We start from the raw sequence: 18,534 nt of genomic DNA, 5'->3' as shown, positions 1-18,534 counted from the left end.
TGATCTATTAACGCACAGCTCAAACCTACTGGACGGATCGGACTGAAATTTGGCATGCAGATAGCTATTATTATGGGGAAGACATCCACTAAGGATTTTTGAAAATTCTACCCCTAAGGTGGTAAAAATTGGGGCTTGAATGAAATTGAATTTGTGTAGTCCATGCGGATGAAGTCCCGGGCATTAAAGCTTGTGATTTATAAAATTACTAGGTGATGCCCGCGACTTAACGTCTATATTAAGTGTAGAGTTTTTTATCCTGCCAGGATTTCAAGATCCAAGAAGCAGAACAAGACGATGTGCTCGGAACGCTACCCTATGAAGTTTTTACTTGTGTATTTACTCGTACAAATTGCTATGCAAAAATTTTATTGTCGCATCCGTGCCTGTGTGTTGTACCGCGTATAATACGCGACAGGTTGGAATGGCAATTGGGGGGGGGGGGGGGGCCCCCGCCCCGCAAGCCCCCGCGCTAACCCGATGCGTGTGAGCGTGGGTGTGCGGGGCATCCCCCCGGACTTATACCCCGATTGCCATCTCAAACTGTCGCGAACTATACGTCATTTTTTTTCGATGATAGAGCATGTGAAGGTTTTTATTAAATGTTGCATTTTCCTTTGCCAACAGACTGCGTCTATTTCGAGACGTCGTCGACGTCTCCGTACCAAATCCGGCGGATAGAGGAACTGAACAAAACGCCGTCCGGCAACGTGGAGGCAAAAGTCATGTGCTTCTACAGGCGGCGGGACCTGCCCAACCCTCTCATACAATTAGCAGATAAGCATCAAAGTGAGTAAATACCAAGGTTTATTTTACGATGATATTTTTATCATTGCGTTGGTAGCAGGCGTTACTTTGAGCAAGGCTATGATATACAAGGAACCAAAACCTTAAATTGCTATATTCCGCTGAAACACAAATCTGTATGGTGCAACACACTACGGTCTACGGCACACTCCCTGATGCCGTCGCGCCTTACTTCTTGCCACCCAAAAGATTGATAAATCAGTAATCACCCTCTGGATGGTTCATCATCAGAGTTCTTTTTACCTGACGACGATTATACCAGACCAAAAAACCACTGTGCACTGCTCTGAAATCTACCAGCAGTATTGAGCAGATCAACATTCAAGATTTAATTTTTAATTTTGCTTGCGAATTTTATAACAATTTTATGATTTACTATAATAATACACTTTAATAGTTTTGAGTCTGCCTAGGCCTATAAGGACAAGTAAGAAAACTGTTGAACCTTTTAAGATACTTTTAGATACCTATAAAATATTATATTTTTAATGCAATTTACACTTTAAATGTTATAGATGTACATGAAACGTCTGTTACAACTTAATCTTTCCATATTAAGCGCCTTATAAAATGTTTCCAATAATGACTTGCGATTAAGTAGAACGGATTAATTTTTATGTTATGTAAAATAATTGTTTGATAATGGAAAACATGATAGCAAAAATTCTCCAGTTCTTTTCTTATTGAAAATAATTAAGTACTCAGGTACCTTATCTCTATCCTATATGTATATCCATCATTATCATTTATCAATGTTACTCATATTATTATGTGAGAGCTAATTCGCATATTTCCTGTATTATTTTGCTTGCTTTCATAGAGCGCTCCAAAAATGTAGTTTGGCTCTCGTTGGAATACTAGCCAATCAAACGTAATGGAATTGCAAGTTTTTTTGAACTGAGGACTGTGCTTTTCCAGATTTAAAACAATCAGTTTCAAAGTTACACAGTCTCAAGAATGTATCTTTAAAACTAGTTATTTTTACAGAAATCTAGCAAACCACTTACTTCAAATAGCTACACAGATATTGAGATATGGAATAAAAAATTTAAAAACCCCTATAAGAATACAGAAAAGAGCTGATACTCAAACGGCTGAACCGATTTTCTTCGATTATAGCTAAGAACACACTCGATCAAGCCACCTTTCAAACAAAAAAAAAAACTAAATTAAAATCGGTCCATTCGTTTAGGAGCTACGATGCCACAGACAGATAAACAGATACACACGTCAAACTTATAACACTCCTCTTTTTGGGTCGGGGGTTAAAGCCTCATAATTCGAATAGCAACAAGTTTTGTTTAAAAGAGTTACAGATTCAAATTAGTGTTCGTTTGATTTGACTAAAACAACATTGTTTACATTCAGAATAGACTAGGTAATTTCGGCAGAAATAGGTTGGATCTACATTTAGTTTGCAAATGGGCTACGTCAACGCAACCCATGTGGTTATAAGAGCGCTTGATTATTGTCTATAAATAGACCACTATCCTATATTAAGTACATAGAACTAATATGAACTAATATTCGCAGCGGGGTGTCTAGAAACTTCTAGCAAATCCATTTGTACTCGTAGTCGAAACTAAGACGTAAATACTTTATTAAAAATGCCTCTGCAATAATTAGATAGTCTGCGGGCTACCTATCGAGTTGGGCTCATTGATTTTCTCAATAAGTATGTAGTTCGTTTATAAACACCAAGGTACAGGCTCTGATGATGGAATAGAAATATGATCACAACTTACCAGAACGCAGCCCTATTAAACAATAGGTGCACCGTTTGTACCTACTCCTTGGATTGATTGGTCTCGACTCTACCACAGTTTCTGACAGTTAGGGAACTTGTAACAAAACGTCGAGGCTTCGACGTACGTCACTGGCAGGCATCAAACATTTGACGCTAGTTAGCCTATGAATCACCTATTTTTCTTTGAATCCACATCACCGATAGCCTAGGCTCTCTGAACTCTCGGTTTGATCCTAAGATCGAACTGAGAGCTCCCTCACTCTAGTTCACTCTGTATCGACTCTCGATGTAAAGAGCTAAACTTCTGATCGCGTGGGTAACATGCGGTCACTGGTCAGTTATATCAAACACTAGCCGATGCCCGCAACGTCGCCCGCTTGGATTTAGGTTTTTTGAAATCCTGTGGGAACTCTTTGATTTTCCGGGATAAAAAGTAACCTATGTGCGTATCCAGGATATTATAACTATCTTTTTATACCTATAGTTTTTGCGTGAAGGAGTAACAAACATACACACACACACACAAACTTTCGCCTTTATAATATTAGTGTGATAGCGCCTTTCATCATCATCATCATCATCCTCATTATCATTTTTTCAACACCAGGCCCACTTACTAGCACGGGTCTCTTCTTATTAGACCATATTATTAGATTAGAGTCCATAGTTCACTTCGTTAGCCAAGTGCGGATTGGCAGACTTGAGATCATCAGTAGAACTCTCAAGCATGAAGATTTTCTTCAGGCTGTGCTTTTTTAACTGTGAAAAAAAAAATTCAGCATTCGAGGGTAAATTAACATTTTAGTATATTTTTTTTGACGTAATGTCGGAATGGGAGGCGAAGGCGGTGTTACGCGAATCGCGAATCTGATACGAGTAGTCACGAGTATTGTGAAGCCTTGAGCTTTCTTTGCATTGACGTCGGCAGCTTTGTACAGCTATCTATCGATTAGAATAGTTTGAAGCTAGTTCAGGCTAAGGTTACCTAGTTAGTTCATACCTACTTCAAAGCTAAGCGACATGTGAAGTACATATTTCATCATTTTCGAATAGAAAGATGAAATAAGTAGAATGAAAGAGAAGCTCTCCTTTTCATTCTACTTTCGGAGTCGGAACTCCAGTACCAGAATTTCAAAATGGGGAAATTAGGTGGTATGGGAAACCATACCACCTAAGCAAAAGGACTGACTTAAGGCTTGGACAGACATTAAGCGACGGAAAAACGTTTAAGGCTATCCTTGCCAACGATCCCCCGTCGATTTCCTACGTATGATATTATAGTTCTCATCTCTATCTGCCCTGGTTCGTGCATTCTCGGTTCCTAGATCGGTACATTTGTGATAACCAAATTTCAAATTGCTGTGATTGGCTGAATTTACCATGTTCTTGCTGCGACAGTGAGTTTGAGCCACTAGCGGAACAATGTTAGCCGGTCAGAAATGATTGCAATTAGTCAACCTGTTTGACGTCCGTGTTCTGTTTTCGATTACAAAAAAGAAAAAATTGTTGTTGCAATCATCAATTTTAGCAAATAGTGAAAGAGAGTCGGCCAATCAGAGGTCATAACTACCGTCACACTTTCTGTCACACTATGGCAGTAGGCATACCGAGTAATGAAAACAATTTTTCATTCTGTCTAGGTCGAAGTAGGGTTGCCACCTGGCTCTTTTTGATTTACAGGCTACCACCATCAAAAATACGGGGTTTAGATTTGAAGAAATTTGAAATTTTGAAGTATTTGAAGAATATATATATATAGGCGGTGGTTCTCTCTGAAATGCATGGAAAGCCTATTTAGATATTTCAGTTTATTTATAAGTTTTGTATTTTTTCTCTGTATGTTGCCGTATCTTGATTGGTGAACTGTGTTTGCAATGTGGTTTTAAATAAAAGATTTATTTATTTAAATAGCTTTTAAAAACTCTTAGTGTTGTAAAGCAAAATGTTATACATTTCATGCATACAATCTTCTCATTTCAACTTAAAATTACATTTAATTTGTAATTCCACCTTCACAGTATCAATACTATGGCCGTAGCCAGGAATCGATTGCGGGAGAGGTTTTATTAGGGCCGGAACTGAATCCTGTCATGAGGAAAAAAACATTCGCTCAACTTTATGGGCTAATTACCTGGTTAGTGGAATTTCGCCTTTCAATTTGACAGTGAGATAAAATACAACAATAAAAAAGCGCGAGCGCAGTGAGCGTAAGTGTTTTTGGTTCAATACAGAAAAAATTAAAGTGAAAGGGAAACGAGTGTAGCCATAGCAAGATTTTATTTTTAAAGCTTCCTATCCATACTAATATTACGAATACGACAGTATATCTATTTGCCTATCTATTTGTTACCCTTTCACGGCCCATCTTCTTTACCAAAATTTTGGTACTTACTATTCAGAGGTAACTTGCATCCCAGACATTTTTTTTAGGCGGCTTTTTAGCCCGGAAAATCCCCCACGGAATTTTTAAAAATCTAAATTCATGCAAACGAAATTGCGGGGTTTACACCAAGTAATAGAAATTCAAAGCGCGAGTGAAGTGAGCGCGAAATGTTTGATATATTTCCAAAAAAAAATTGGTAAGCAAATGCAAGAAATAGTGTAAGTATTATTTTAGGCTTAGGTTTTTGACGGCTTCCCAGGCGCAGTCGCCATTTCGAAATTTCTGGTCTGGTGGGAGGCTTCGGTCATGGCTAGTTATATGGTTAGTATGGCCCTAACGGCCAAGAAATTAGACTGCATCATCACTTACCACTAGAAAAGATTAAAGTCACGGGCTAACTTGTATAAAAAAAGGCTTACATCCTCAAACCAAGCCCCGCCGCCTTGGCTACGACCATGATCAATATCGAGTGGGTTTCGGCTACGCATTGCCGCAAAAGGAAAATATTCTTTCTACTGGACATAACGTCAGTGTTGGATTTCGCCAGCCAGCTCCTGCTGAATTTGTAAAAAACCGGCCAAGTGCGAGTCAGACCCACGCACCGAGGGTTCCGTATTCGGGTATTTTTTCCGACATTTTACTCGAGAAATCAAAAACTGTTATGCATTAAAAAAATATGCATAAAAATAAATAAAAATCTGTTTTAGAATGAACAGGTAAAGCCCTTTCATATGATAACCCACTTGATATATGTAGTTATCTTACTTTGAAAATTGAAAATACTAATATTTGTTCATGAACACATGACAGACGGATAGAAGGACAAATGGACAGACGGACAGACGGAAAGACTGACAGACAACGAAGTGATCCTATAAGAGTTCTTTTTTGCTTTTGAGTTACGGAACCCTAAAAATATTTAGTTTTATTTGCCCCGTATTTTATTTTCATAATTACAGGTTTCTGTATCCTGAAATACGGGGTAACCAGTAAAATACGGGGCCTCTGGCAACCCTATTCGGAAAACACTGTCACATTCAAGTTAATGTCAAATATTTTGTTTTCAATTACAGAAAGCTGCATCAATCATTATTACAATATTTTCTTTGTTGTGATTGGCTGAATTTTAGAGTTTCAGCCAATAAAGAGACTATTTGCCAACTAAACGTCATAACAATATAAATGCCAGAAAGTTTAACCAAATAAAACAAACTTAATGAGAACCTAGTGAGAATGCAAACGGCACACAATTTATAATACATATTATGTTAGTCGTATATAATAGATATTATATTAGTCGTTCACTTTGGTAATAGTCAGATTGTCATCAGTTAAATTGATATTGGTTGATGTATCGTAAATTATTGTTTCGGTGACAAATATTTTTATTATCTATTTATCTTTGAACAGAATGGAATAGAATGAAATGGAATGGAATACAATGATAAATTTTTATTCCTGTAAACTTTTAGGTAAACTTCAAAGTGTTTTTGGATGGTCAGAAAAATTTACCACTGGTTCGGAATTCCGATCCTACGTTTTCTAGGGTTTCGTACCTCAAAATGAAAAACGGAACTCTTATAGGATCACTTTGTTGTCTATCTCTCTGTCTGTCGTGTGTGTCAAGAAAACCTCTAGGGTACTTCCCGTTGACTCAAAACCATGAAATTTGGCAGGTAACCTAACTGCGTAATTTTGGGTAGTTTTTTAATCGATAAAGAAAGTTTGCGACATTGTTCAATAAAAAATTTGGATTCCAACTCCTCAACCCTGATGTTGCAGGGGACCTGACTACTAAAGCTAATGGGATTTAAAAAGTGTCGATTATTAATTGATATTGAAGGTATCTATACCAAGTAAACACTTTGTCGTTGACCTCAACCCTGATGCTGTAAGAAATTACATTCCTAAATCCTGGTGATCCCTCGGGATTTGAAAAGGATCATCCGTTTAAATATTCTTACGTGATACAGAAACAAGTTGCATCCCGGGGACGGGCTATTACGGAGAGGCAACTTTTGTTCTGGGAAATGAAAGGATCGGGATTTTTAAAAACCTAAATCCACGCGAGCGAAGCTGCGGGCATTAGCTAGTTGTAAATATATTTAGAAGCTACTATAAGATAATAGATAAGGTACTTATTTCCTTATATTTTTATTGTATGGCAGCGCGCGGTTTTAAATTATAAATTGCACGTCCTGTCCTTTTCTGTAATACATTTTTTTCTCAATATCTACCGCTTTATCTCATAGCAAGAGTCCGTAAGACATAATACAGTGAAAATAAGCAAAATATACAATTTTTGCAGTTTCCACGTCAGTACCTGTCGAATTTTTCTAACAGTGTAAGCAGCAGAGCTGAGTTTACCATCAAGTGTTGATATGTGGGTGTTCCATAGAAGCTTTGCATCTAACATTATACCGAGAAACACGGGGTTCTCCTTTATTTTCAACATATGATTATTTATCAATGAATTTATGTCATTTAAGGTCCTGGTATTGGGCAGTGTGAATTCAACACACTTAGATTTCTTTGCATTTGGAAGTAAATTGTTAGCAATAAATCAGAGAGTGACCTGTGATATGGCATTACATATAGTATACATTGTCAAAAATTATAATATTAAAGCTGTGCGTATTGCGTGAGGAATAGGTTGCAAGAGAGTTGCAACTTGCAGGGTTTGATGCATGCGCTATTGCCAGCAAACATGAGACATACTTTTATCTACAGGCAACGTCTACGCATAACGGTAGGTAACGCATACGTCTAACGCAAGTTGAAATGTACCAGTGTATTTAGTTAGACCTATCGACAAGTTTGGAGTTGGGTGCAGTCTAAATGTGGCCCGTGTGTTTAGACTGTCAGTTTCTGTCAGTTTCACGTGTCGTCCCCCGCACTTCACCACCCCGCTTGCACAAATCGAGACAGCACGAAATCTTCAAGATTTCTGGGTGTAATTTCTGGTTTTCGTAGTTCCCACATAATTATAACAATATAAAATATATAACGATAATTTTTTTACTACATAATATTCATTAAATTTTCTAGGTCTGTGGTTTTTCCAAATTTCATTAAATTGCTTCGTTGTCTAGAAAAACGAGCACAAAGTTGGGCCTTTTTTTAAAGAAAAATACAAATCTTTGAGCCCCTGTAATTTTAAAACTACATATTTTTAGAAAAATCTAAAACACCACAGACACAGATATTAGTTTCTAGACTATGTCTGCAAAATTTCATGGACTTTGGTTGCTTAATATTCAAATGCAATGGGAACTACGATTGTATGGAGTAAGTGACGGAGAGAGCTCTGTTAACGCGTTTACTAGAAGTTGTTATACAAGGAAATGTAAGAGCGCGAGTAGGCGGCGCGCAGCTGCAGTTGCGCGCTATCCCTGTTGCAAGTGCTTCATACTTAGTATTCATCTTAATGATGCCCGCGACTACGTCCACGTGGATTTAGATTTCTTTTAATACCATGGGAATTCTTTGATTTTCCGAGGTTTAAAGGTGCCCACGCGGCAGTGACGTACGCGCGTCGCGGCTGGAGAGAATATCGTGCGGGGCGCTGACGCGACGCGGCTGGAGAGAATATCGTGCGGGGCGCTGACGCGACGCGCAGTTCCGCTGCAGTGGAGTTGTGGTGCGTGGGCACCTTAAGTCTCCGGGATGCAAGAAGCGATCTCTATACTAAATAGATGTTGCCCGCGACTTGTCTTTAACGTGAATTTAGGGTTTTTAAAAACACGTGGGAAGTCTTTGATTTTTCTGTACAAAATTTTGACGAACACACTTGCATTAATAATATAGTTCGTTATTATAACTACGAGTAATTTAAGTCCATATGTTTTGTTATGTTTGTGTTATATTTGTTGTTTGAGCCAAGTAAATCCTTATCTTTATTATAATGGATATTAGTATAGAATGGAATAGAAGTATAGCTTACAAATCGTGCACGGTATTGCATGACGTCACGGACCGCGGTGTCGGACGAGCGACGACTGCACAATCGTGAACTGTGACACAATTTTCAGTGTGGTGACGTCCCGCCGAGCAGTTCGCGCACTTCGTCGCTTTTTGTTTGTCTATGGCTTTACCCTGTACCCGTTGGTGGGCGCCCCTTTTAAGTACATGCACATTCATTTACGTAACAAGCGGGCACGAGTACTGCACACTACTCGTCACCTAACGGATAGTGAACTTATAACAGGCTGCTTACACCTTGCTAGTGAGATTTTCCTAACCGGAATACACAGTTAGTTACGTTAAAGAGCAAAAACGAATACAAGCAGAAATACTATTAATAGATGAAGAGCTGGTGCAAATATTGCTTGATAAAAGCTGAAAGTTTAAAGGTGTTTTTAACCCCCGACCCAAAAAGAGGGGTGTTATAAGTTTGACGTGTGTATCTGTGTATCTGTCTGTGGCATCGTAGCACCTAAACGAATGAACCGATTTTATTTTAGTTTTTTTTATTTGAAAGGTGGCTTGATAGAGAGTGTTCTTAGCTATAATCCAAAAATTGGTTCAGCCGTTTAAAAGTTATCAGCTCTTTTCTAGTTTTCTTGTAACTTTGTAACAGACCGTTAGGTTCTTATTATTATGTCAATTGACAAATGACTAGCTGTCAAGATGGACGTTGCCTAGATTTATAATTATTTATTTGAAAATGATGTTTTGGAAAACTCAGATACTTTGTCGGGGGTGTTATAAATTTTTAATTTACACTTGTTTCTACGTAAATTGAATCATTTATTTATTGAATATGGAAAACTAGGCCTCACAGAATTTCAGCTTTCATCAAGTAACTCGCCGAAATTGTCCACGGCATCCCGGGCCAATTTGATTGATGACTACCTTACTCCCGCGACTTCGTTCATGTAGATTTATGTTTTAAGGGTCCGTTACTAAAAAACATTCCTTGGTGCAATCCGTCTAAGTCGGTCTTCGTCATCATCATTAACCTATTAGCGTCGCCAGCCTACTACTGGGCATAGGTCTCCTCTCAAAATAAGAAGGGTATTCAAGGAAGTTTTACTCCCAGTACCTCCTCAGTCAGTACACTCTATACACGTTTTTTAAAGAAAGAAGTCCAACTTTGATACAATGTCGTAGATGTTCTGTTAAAAATCTTTAAAGTATAAATGACGCTGAAGAATTCGCGAAATTCCCAAGGATCGAATAACTCCATTTTTGCACCGCGCCATCTCGATACATAGTTACTGAGAATCGCGCTGGCGATTTTAATCAATTCTAATTAGAACCGAAACATCCATCTCATCGACTTTCATTAGGCGACCCTCTACCTGAATAGCGTTATTTACAACTTCGCAGACGCTATACATTATGAATCACATTCATATAGTTTCGCGCTTTGTGCTAAGTGTTCACTTATGTATCTACTTATACATTGTACACCTACTCTGTATTGGGAACTTTTTGGATTTAATATTTATTACGTACTAGCTGACGCCCGCGACTTCGTCCGCGTGGATTTAGGTTTTTCGAAATCCCGTGGGAACTCTTTGGTTTTCCGGGATAAAAAGTAGCCTATGTGCTAATCCAGGATATTATCTATCTCCATTCCGAATTTCAGCCAAATCCGTCCAGTAGTTTTTGCGTGAAGGAGTAACAAACACACACACACACACACACACACACATACACACAAACTTTCGCCTTTATAATATTAGTGTGACTAGATAACGTCTGCAACTTGGTCCATGTGGATTTAGGTTTTTAAAATTGCCGTGGGGAAAAGTAGCTTATGTTCGTCCACGGGATGCAAGATATCTCTGTATTTTTGGTCAAAATTAGTTTAAAGGATGGCACACGCGCATTTATAATATTAAGTAGTATGGATTTGGGTTCGTTGAAAATCCTGTGGAAACTTCTTGATTTTTCGAGACGATGTAATAGTCTGTTGTCCAACTCCAAGATTTAAGCCATCTCCGTACTAAACTAAAATCCTTTAAATTGATGGGCTAACAGACAGACACTTTTTCGAATTTATAATACCAGTATGGATTATGGGCAAAATCTTACCATTTCAATTTCTATTCATGATTTACCATCTATTAATTTTACATGATATTATTTACCTACTGCACAGCAACAAGCTCAAGCTGCTTTACTACTTCTTAATACGAATTCTAAAGTGTGTGGGTTTCACCAATTAGTTATCCTAAGTAAGTAATGCATGTTCAGCATAATATTATGCACCTGGCAAGGATCATAGCTAGAATTAGTTTAGTTTCAATTTGGAGAGGTAGCTGTACCAACAGATGTTTGTTGTGCACACAGAGTTTGTGTGTCTAGTTAGGGGAGTTCGTGACATTGTGACCGGCCACTTCAAGTTGAGAGACTCCTTGTGAAAAATTGGAAAACCTTTTCTTGGCGTTGTATTTTTTGAATGAAATCACACTACTAATATTATAAAGACGAACGTTTGTGTGTATGTGTATGTGTGTGTGTGTGTATGTTTGTTACTTCTTCACGTAAAAACTACTGGACGGATTTGGTTGGGAATGGAGATAGATAATATCCTGGATTAGCACATAAGCTACTTTTTATCCCGTAGAAGAGTTCCCACGGGATTTCGAAAAACCTAAATCCACGCGGGCGTAATCGCGGGCATCGGCTAGTATCTAAATAAGTTGTAATTTTCGCTTGAATTGGCTTGTCTCAATGTCCGGTAATATTTTAATTTACCTAGCCTATTTTTCAATTACTTACCAAATCTTCTAAAAAATAAAGATGTGTTTGACATTTTTTGTTTTTTGTTAGTGATTTTTTTTATTTGTTTTTTGCAATGCGATGCGCGTTACATTAAAGCATCTTTTTTTTAAATTTCGTTAGAAATGCACTGTGGGAGGAGTATTGTCCATACGCAACCTTAGAGAGTGATGCATATAAGTAGGTATCTTATTTCTTACCAAATACGGTCCTTATTGGATTGATCTACATAAAATACATGGCGTTACCAGTTACTTTGCGCCCCCAATTTTATGCAACATTTACAGCGGTTTTCACTAGAGACGTACGAGAGAAGTTGAGCGATGAGCTACGAAATTTTTTTCCGGTTCATTTTCCTGTGCTGTACCACTGTGCAGAATAGGAAATGGACTGGTGTTATTGGTTGAATTTTTCCTAACTTGCCGCTCCGTTTTTCTTTTTCTTTTTGCGATTCCCTGGTGGACCAACCACGTACGTAGAAACGGCCGGAAATATACACATTTGAAAATTTCCCACTAGAGAGTGTTTAGGTCAGAACTTTGTAACATGGGCGTATCAAGAAGTTGCTGTTAGTTAGCTAGAGTTAGCTGTTAGACATTCTTAACGTTATTGCTGCTGCTGTAGGGGTAAACTTTGTCACCGTGTTTTATTTCGTGGCATGTGTATGTTACTGTAAAAGGTTTGAACTTGTTTGAGATAATCAGTAATTTCGAACTGTTACCAACATTCATTTGGTAAAACCTCGTAAGTTTACCTCAAATACATGTTCGAATAAATGTTCGAATAATACTAATTTAAAAAGTCTTGCGTTTAATTTGAATTTTAAACATCTTTTTTGCGAAATAGTTATTACAAAGTATAAAAATACAGAATACACTTAAAAACAAAAACTGCAAGACGGGGAGTCGCAACATATTATATAAACTAAACATACACTCTAATAGTGTGTTTTATGTATTAGTGTATTTTGGCGTTTAGTGAATTTTTATTGACTGTTATATAAAAGGATTCCGCCAGCAGACTCGCTCCGTAGTTCCTTCAATCACCTTCACCTACTCGATTTTCGTTTTGCTACGGAGCACCTCCACCTACCCACTCGCATCATTCAAGACATCCCTTGCGAGCTTCTGGCTTCGCCCTCTACAAAAACATTAGGGGTAGGAAATTATCGCATGCAAAATCCACAATTTGACTCTGCGTAATAGATCAGTTATTCAGAGAAAGAATTTTGTTTGTTCTACATTATGTATCGTATAAAGAAAATTCGTTCCAAAAATCTCGAAAACCCTTCCCACAAGCTTTACATGTTTGGATAAAACGTGGGACAAAGATCGAGTGTTAATTCGGTCCGCGTAGACCGTGGGGCGGCGGCTTGGGCGGCCGGGGTTAGTAAACATAATCATGGCCTCCGCCCGCTCTACAATTTAGTGGCTAAAGGCTTGAACAGACAACGCGCGACGGAATCGCAACATCATGTAAGGTTATTTTTAAAAAGTTGATTTGAGTTGTCAAAAATAATATAAAATTATTAATTTAGCTGATGAAGGTAGTTTGGTAAAATCGATATTTGGCTCATTCGATTTCATACAATCTGTTACTAGGAGGCCAACAAGATTGAACTTGCATAAATACGGGTGTTTTTGAAGGTTTTAGTTCAGTCTCCTTCTGAGATTCGGAGCGATATCGCATATTTTCGGTATTTGGGTTGTGAACTGGATAATTAGATGTTGTGATAGCAATCACGCTCTAATTAAATTATTTATTTTGGCATTAGTGTGTTTAGATTAAAACTCTCGGATAACCTTGCACATTAAACTTGTGTTTTTTTGTGTTGGTTTTGGAGAGGACATTCCAATAATTCGATAAAAATATTTAAATAATACCTGCTTTTCTGAGTGACGCCAATAATTCAGAAGCGGGACGTGTCTCACGCTGTCTTAATTTCGCTTTGGTATCTTTTTGTAAACAACCCACATTTGATTAAAATTTTTATTGAGTTTGATTTGGTGATTAAAATTTTTAGTTTTTTTTTAATAATTTAGTCTTTTGTGAATTGGAAAGTAATTTGCAATGAGTATTTCAGATTTTGTATACATCGAATGAGAAGTTAGTCGTTTGGATTTATTGTTGACTTGATATTAAAACTGAGAGTTCGGCAGTCCAGGGGTAGGTTTTAATGATTTGACGGAGGGCAGGATAGCCCATGATTTGGATTTGACTTAGGGCAAGGAAGCCCGCGACTGACATGACAAGATTATTTAGAAACACGAGGGCGTGTTAAATTCAGGACGGCCGAACTGTAAGGTTATTTTTAAAAAGTTGATTTGAGTTGTCAAAAATAATATAAAATTATTAATATAGCTGATGAAGGTAGTTTGGTAAAATCGATATTTGGCTCATTCGATTTCATACAATCTGTTACTAGGAGGCCAACAAGATTGAACTTGCATAAATACGGGTGTTTTTGAAGGTTTTAGTTCAGTCTCCTTCTGAGATTCGGAGCGATATCGCATATTTTCGGTATTTGGGTTGTGAACTGGATAATTAGATGTTGTGATAGCAATCACGCTCTAATTAAATTATTTATTTTGGCATTAGTGTGTTTAGATTAAAACTCTCGGATAACCTTGCACATTAAACTTGTGTTTTTTTGTGTTGGTTTTGGAGAGGACATTCCAATAATTCGATAAAAATATTTAAATAATACCTGCTTTTCTGAGTGACGCCAATAATCACAATAACCAATTGTGATGTTGCGTTACCGTGTTTGTAGAAATAGGAACTGTGTCAATTATCATGTCAAAATTACGGTTCACCCTTAAACTAAGAGGACTAATACCTATCTCACTTTTAACATTACTATGAAAGTTGGTTGATACATAGAGCAAATATGGCGTGTGTTCTCGAAATCTACGCACTATAAGTCCGCCCGATATTTTTCCCTATTCAAAATTCTTTGACATTGTGGAAATTCAGTGCGCACGATAACATTTTTTTCATCTTACGGCTGGTACAGCTTCATTGAGACGCTATAATAACGTCAAAGTTAAATGAACATAACCTATCTTGTTTTAAGCTTCTTGAAACAGAAAATAAAAATCGGTAGTAGACACTGAATAAAGGACTTTAAAACAATTTCCTTTACGTTCATTTTATGTGACTTTCTATTTCGATGTTCGAGATATGCGAAGTCATATTGAGGGTCATAGATGAATGAAGCACGTCACATTCAAGTCTTCTACGCACCTCTCGCGTGCAGTGTGAATGCCTTCACACTTTTCTTGTATTACGACTTCTAGGAGTCGCGTTGGTCACGCTCCCGTCGCACGTTGTCTGTCTAAGGCTTTATTAGCTAAATGGGAATGAAGAGCGCCTCCACCCCTCCCCCTCCGCGCACCCGCCGTCTGCCCCTGCTCCTGAACAACGCGTTTTGTTACACTTATTAAAATTGCCTACCTACAGTTTGCAATCGAAGTCGAACCCAAAATGGAGAATTTACGATTTTTTGGGCATTTAATTTATAGGTACATACATACGAGCAGGCACATATCTAAAAAGTTGTCAATGCAAAAGGTTTACTAACAGCAACGATGGCTATCCGTAAAGTAGTTTGTATTTATTCGTAAAAAACCCGTTGAGGTATGGAAAAAAATTACCATGTTTTTCAATAGATATACATTACATCTGCAATAAGCATAGTGATCGCAAAACAAGTGGGTACTTAGTCCAATCTGAAGTTCCAACATGACAGTTTGCGCAGGTCATTGAATACATGAGCCCAGCAGAAATCTGTTTTTGTACAATGCGCAGTCACAAGCATTGTGTTCAGATTGGACTACATGTTTTGCGCGCACTATACCCGCAAACAATGTTCACCCGAACCTCAATCTCTCGTCTAACCCGCAACCTAGACGAACGGCAGACAAAACACGTGCCACACGGCCTGCATGTGTACACACTACAGTCCCTTGTACACGTTGCGTTGCCAACGCGTTGGCTCAATGCACAAGGTCATTTGGTGCAACTTGGCTATTCATGCATAAGCTAGCCCAACGTATATCAGGGCAATAGAAGCGTTTCCATATTATCCGATACGATATCCGCATCGAATGATAATCCGGTAATATAATCAATTCGTTGATTCTGAGCTCGAGAGCTTCGCGGATCAACCCGCCCGAATTGACTGTGACGTTATCATCATACTGTATTCGTGCATTCGTGCCCTTATCCCGGCTTGTCTCCACGCGATACGGTGACTTCCGACCGGGGCAGGGTCTCTCAGAGTTGTCTTAAATAAAAAGTTGCCTTTGTTGTCTGTCTGTCCGTCCGTCCGTCCGTCATGTCTATCAAGAAAACCTATACTACGGGATACTTTCCGTTGACCTAGAATCATGAAATTTGGCAGGTAGGTAGGTCGGTCTTATAGCACAAGTAAAGGAATAAATCCGAAAACATTGAATTTGTAGTTACATCATTAAAAAAAATTAAAATGTGTTGTGTTTCACCGTATAGCGCCTAAACTACTGGGCCGATTTTGATGAATGAGGTGTCAATCGATTCGTCGTAAAGGTCTGGATGACATAGGCTACATTTTATACCAAAAAATTGACCTAACGGATGTTACATGAAAAAAAGTGGGGGTCTACAAAAATTTTTCTTTTGCTATTGTATCGAGTTGGGTGTCAAATGAAAGAGGAGAAAATTCTGAGCTCGTAAATATAAATGTCCTACAACATTAAAATATACCAAGCGACAGAAAAACAATTTTACTATAATAATATTTAGCGTTTATTAAGACGATCGCAGTCGGGTTTTAGTTTTCAACTTTATCTTGTTTACCATAATCTTTGAATATTAACGGCGCTATTGTAGGTCCTATACAGCTGAGAATGTACCATCAGCTCAAAATACCTATTAACCGAAACATTTTAATCACATGGCCGATAAGGGATCACTTTACCAACTTTCTGTACACATTGCGTAACCGATTATTGTGCAAGTCTCGCTTGTACGGGTTTACTCGATTTCTGCAACATCCAGCATTGTTAAGGTACTGTTTACACAATCATACCAAGACATACTTAATTAACTATTACACATAATAATAAACAACATTTCCTTTAGCCATACAAACATATAAATGTAAAAGTTATAGGTGTGATACTCAACACAGAATGGCCTTTATTTTCTAAATAGTTGCAGGTTAAAAATTCTTCTTTGCTCAGTTTTTCTCACGCTTGGTAATTGTCTACGCAAAGCCTTAAAAGTAATTTAACAGATCTGCCTTTAATTTTACTCTTATTCATCCTGTTCATTGTGGATAATACTTATATTACTTATATATTATTGGTATAATAAAATAGTATTATTAATACAATAAAATTGGCAAGTTAACTTTTTATTTAGTTTGTTTTTTTTTCTTTAACGACATATTATAATCGCATACTTTATACTTACTTTTTAACCCCCGACCCAAAAGGAGAGGTGTTAAAAGTTTGACGTGTGTATCTGTGTATCTATCTGTGTAAACTAATGAACCGATTTTAATTTAGTTTTTTTTTTGTTTGAAAGGTGACTTGATCGAGAGTGTTCTTAGCTATAATCGAAGAAAATCGGTTCAGCCGTTTGAAAGTTATCAGCTCTTTTCTAGTTACTGTAACCTTCACTTGTCGGGGGTGTTATAAATTTTTAATTTACACTTATATTTGCTGTCATAGTGGACGTACACACTAAACGGACGCATGTGTTTCAGCGGCTCCTTGCGACTCTTTTAATATCGTCTGTCCGCTTAGGTTACAGGTACCTTGGAAAGTTCGACTCTAACATTCATCAGTTCTTTTCTGAGCAACACATATTGTGGTTGCAACTCGTTGATTGTCCCAAAACGAGACGGTTCTTAGAGAGCTACCGTAGGTCTCTAAGAATTTTCTCGTTCATGATTCGATCACGTAGATATTCTAAGCGTATCTATTAATCTTTTACTTTAATCATACAGCATTTTATAGGGAATTTGCATAAAATATTATTTATTTATTTCAAACTGATATTGTTATCTTGAACCCCGAGAGCTAAATCTGAATCATATTTGTATCCGGTCCGCTTATCATTTCTCGTGTTATTTAATTTGACGTTAGTTACTTCTAGTAATTATAATATTAATAAATAGTTACCTATCTTTAGTTACAATGAAAAATTCCCATTGTTTATCCTGTTACTTATGCTTACAATAAATAACCTTTCCTGAAGTAATTGCTTATTTTTACCGTACATCATGAAGCAACTGAAAGTTTGTTAACTGCAAGTTACACACACACTTTAGTATTTATAATATTGTTATGGATTTCCTTTTGGCATTTACAGAGGTTCTTAGGTAGCAGATCATGCAACTGGGAAGGGCTTGAACAAAATTTAACAAAAAAAATCTTCAAAAGATCCTCATAAAATTAATATTAGGTACCTACTTAAATAGTTACGGCTATCAACCTAAATTATTCAAATAGAATTCACCGGTAACTGCTCGACTGTAACAGTTCACGAAATAGCAAAAAGTTTGAACACTGAACATGTAGTCGATGAAGTGAGGTAATCGATGATATTAACTGAATGAGTAGAACGGCTAACATTTTCACATCATCGTGCTTTGTCAGGATTTAGTTTTCCTTGAGATGCAAAGCTGGTTAAAACTGTTACTGGATATTCCTTTAGTAAGACAGCCATTGCCATACATGCAAAGGTGTTGTTATGTGTACATTGGATAAACCGGCGTAGCTGTTAGTTGTGGAATATACATATACTCCGTTTTGCATGTATCGCTGGCGTATTATGTTTAATCAGTTTACTTCCGCGATTTTAAACTCACAGAGTG

General features: G+C 37.5%; 1 protein-coding gene across 3 annotated transcripts in view; it reads left to right on the top strand.

Moving 5' to 3' along the window:
• The window catches only part of LOC123875329 (metastasis-associated protein MTA3), a 93,830-nt gene that overhangs the window by 17,245 nt on the left and 58,051 nt on the right, over positions 1 to 18,534 (top strand). For all 3 annotated transcript variants that reach the window (XM_045921092.1, XM_045921090.1, XM_045921091.1), the window contains exon 2: positions 628 to 789. In XM_045921092.1, coding sequence (XP_045777048.1) covers positions 628 to 789 — 162 coding nt within the window. The remainder of the gene's footprint in view (positions 1 to 627; positions 790 to 18,534) is intronic.

Source organism: Maniola jurtina, chromosome 19 (assembly GCF_905333055.1).
Source record: "Maniola jurtina chromosome 19, ilManJurt1.1, whole genome shotgun sequence".
Taxonomy (NCBI): domain Eukaryota; kingdom Metazoa; phylum Arthropoda; class Insecta; order Lepidoptera; family Nymphalidae; genus Maniola; species Maniola jurtina.
This window is presented reverse-complemented; position numbering and strand designations above follow the sequence as displayed.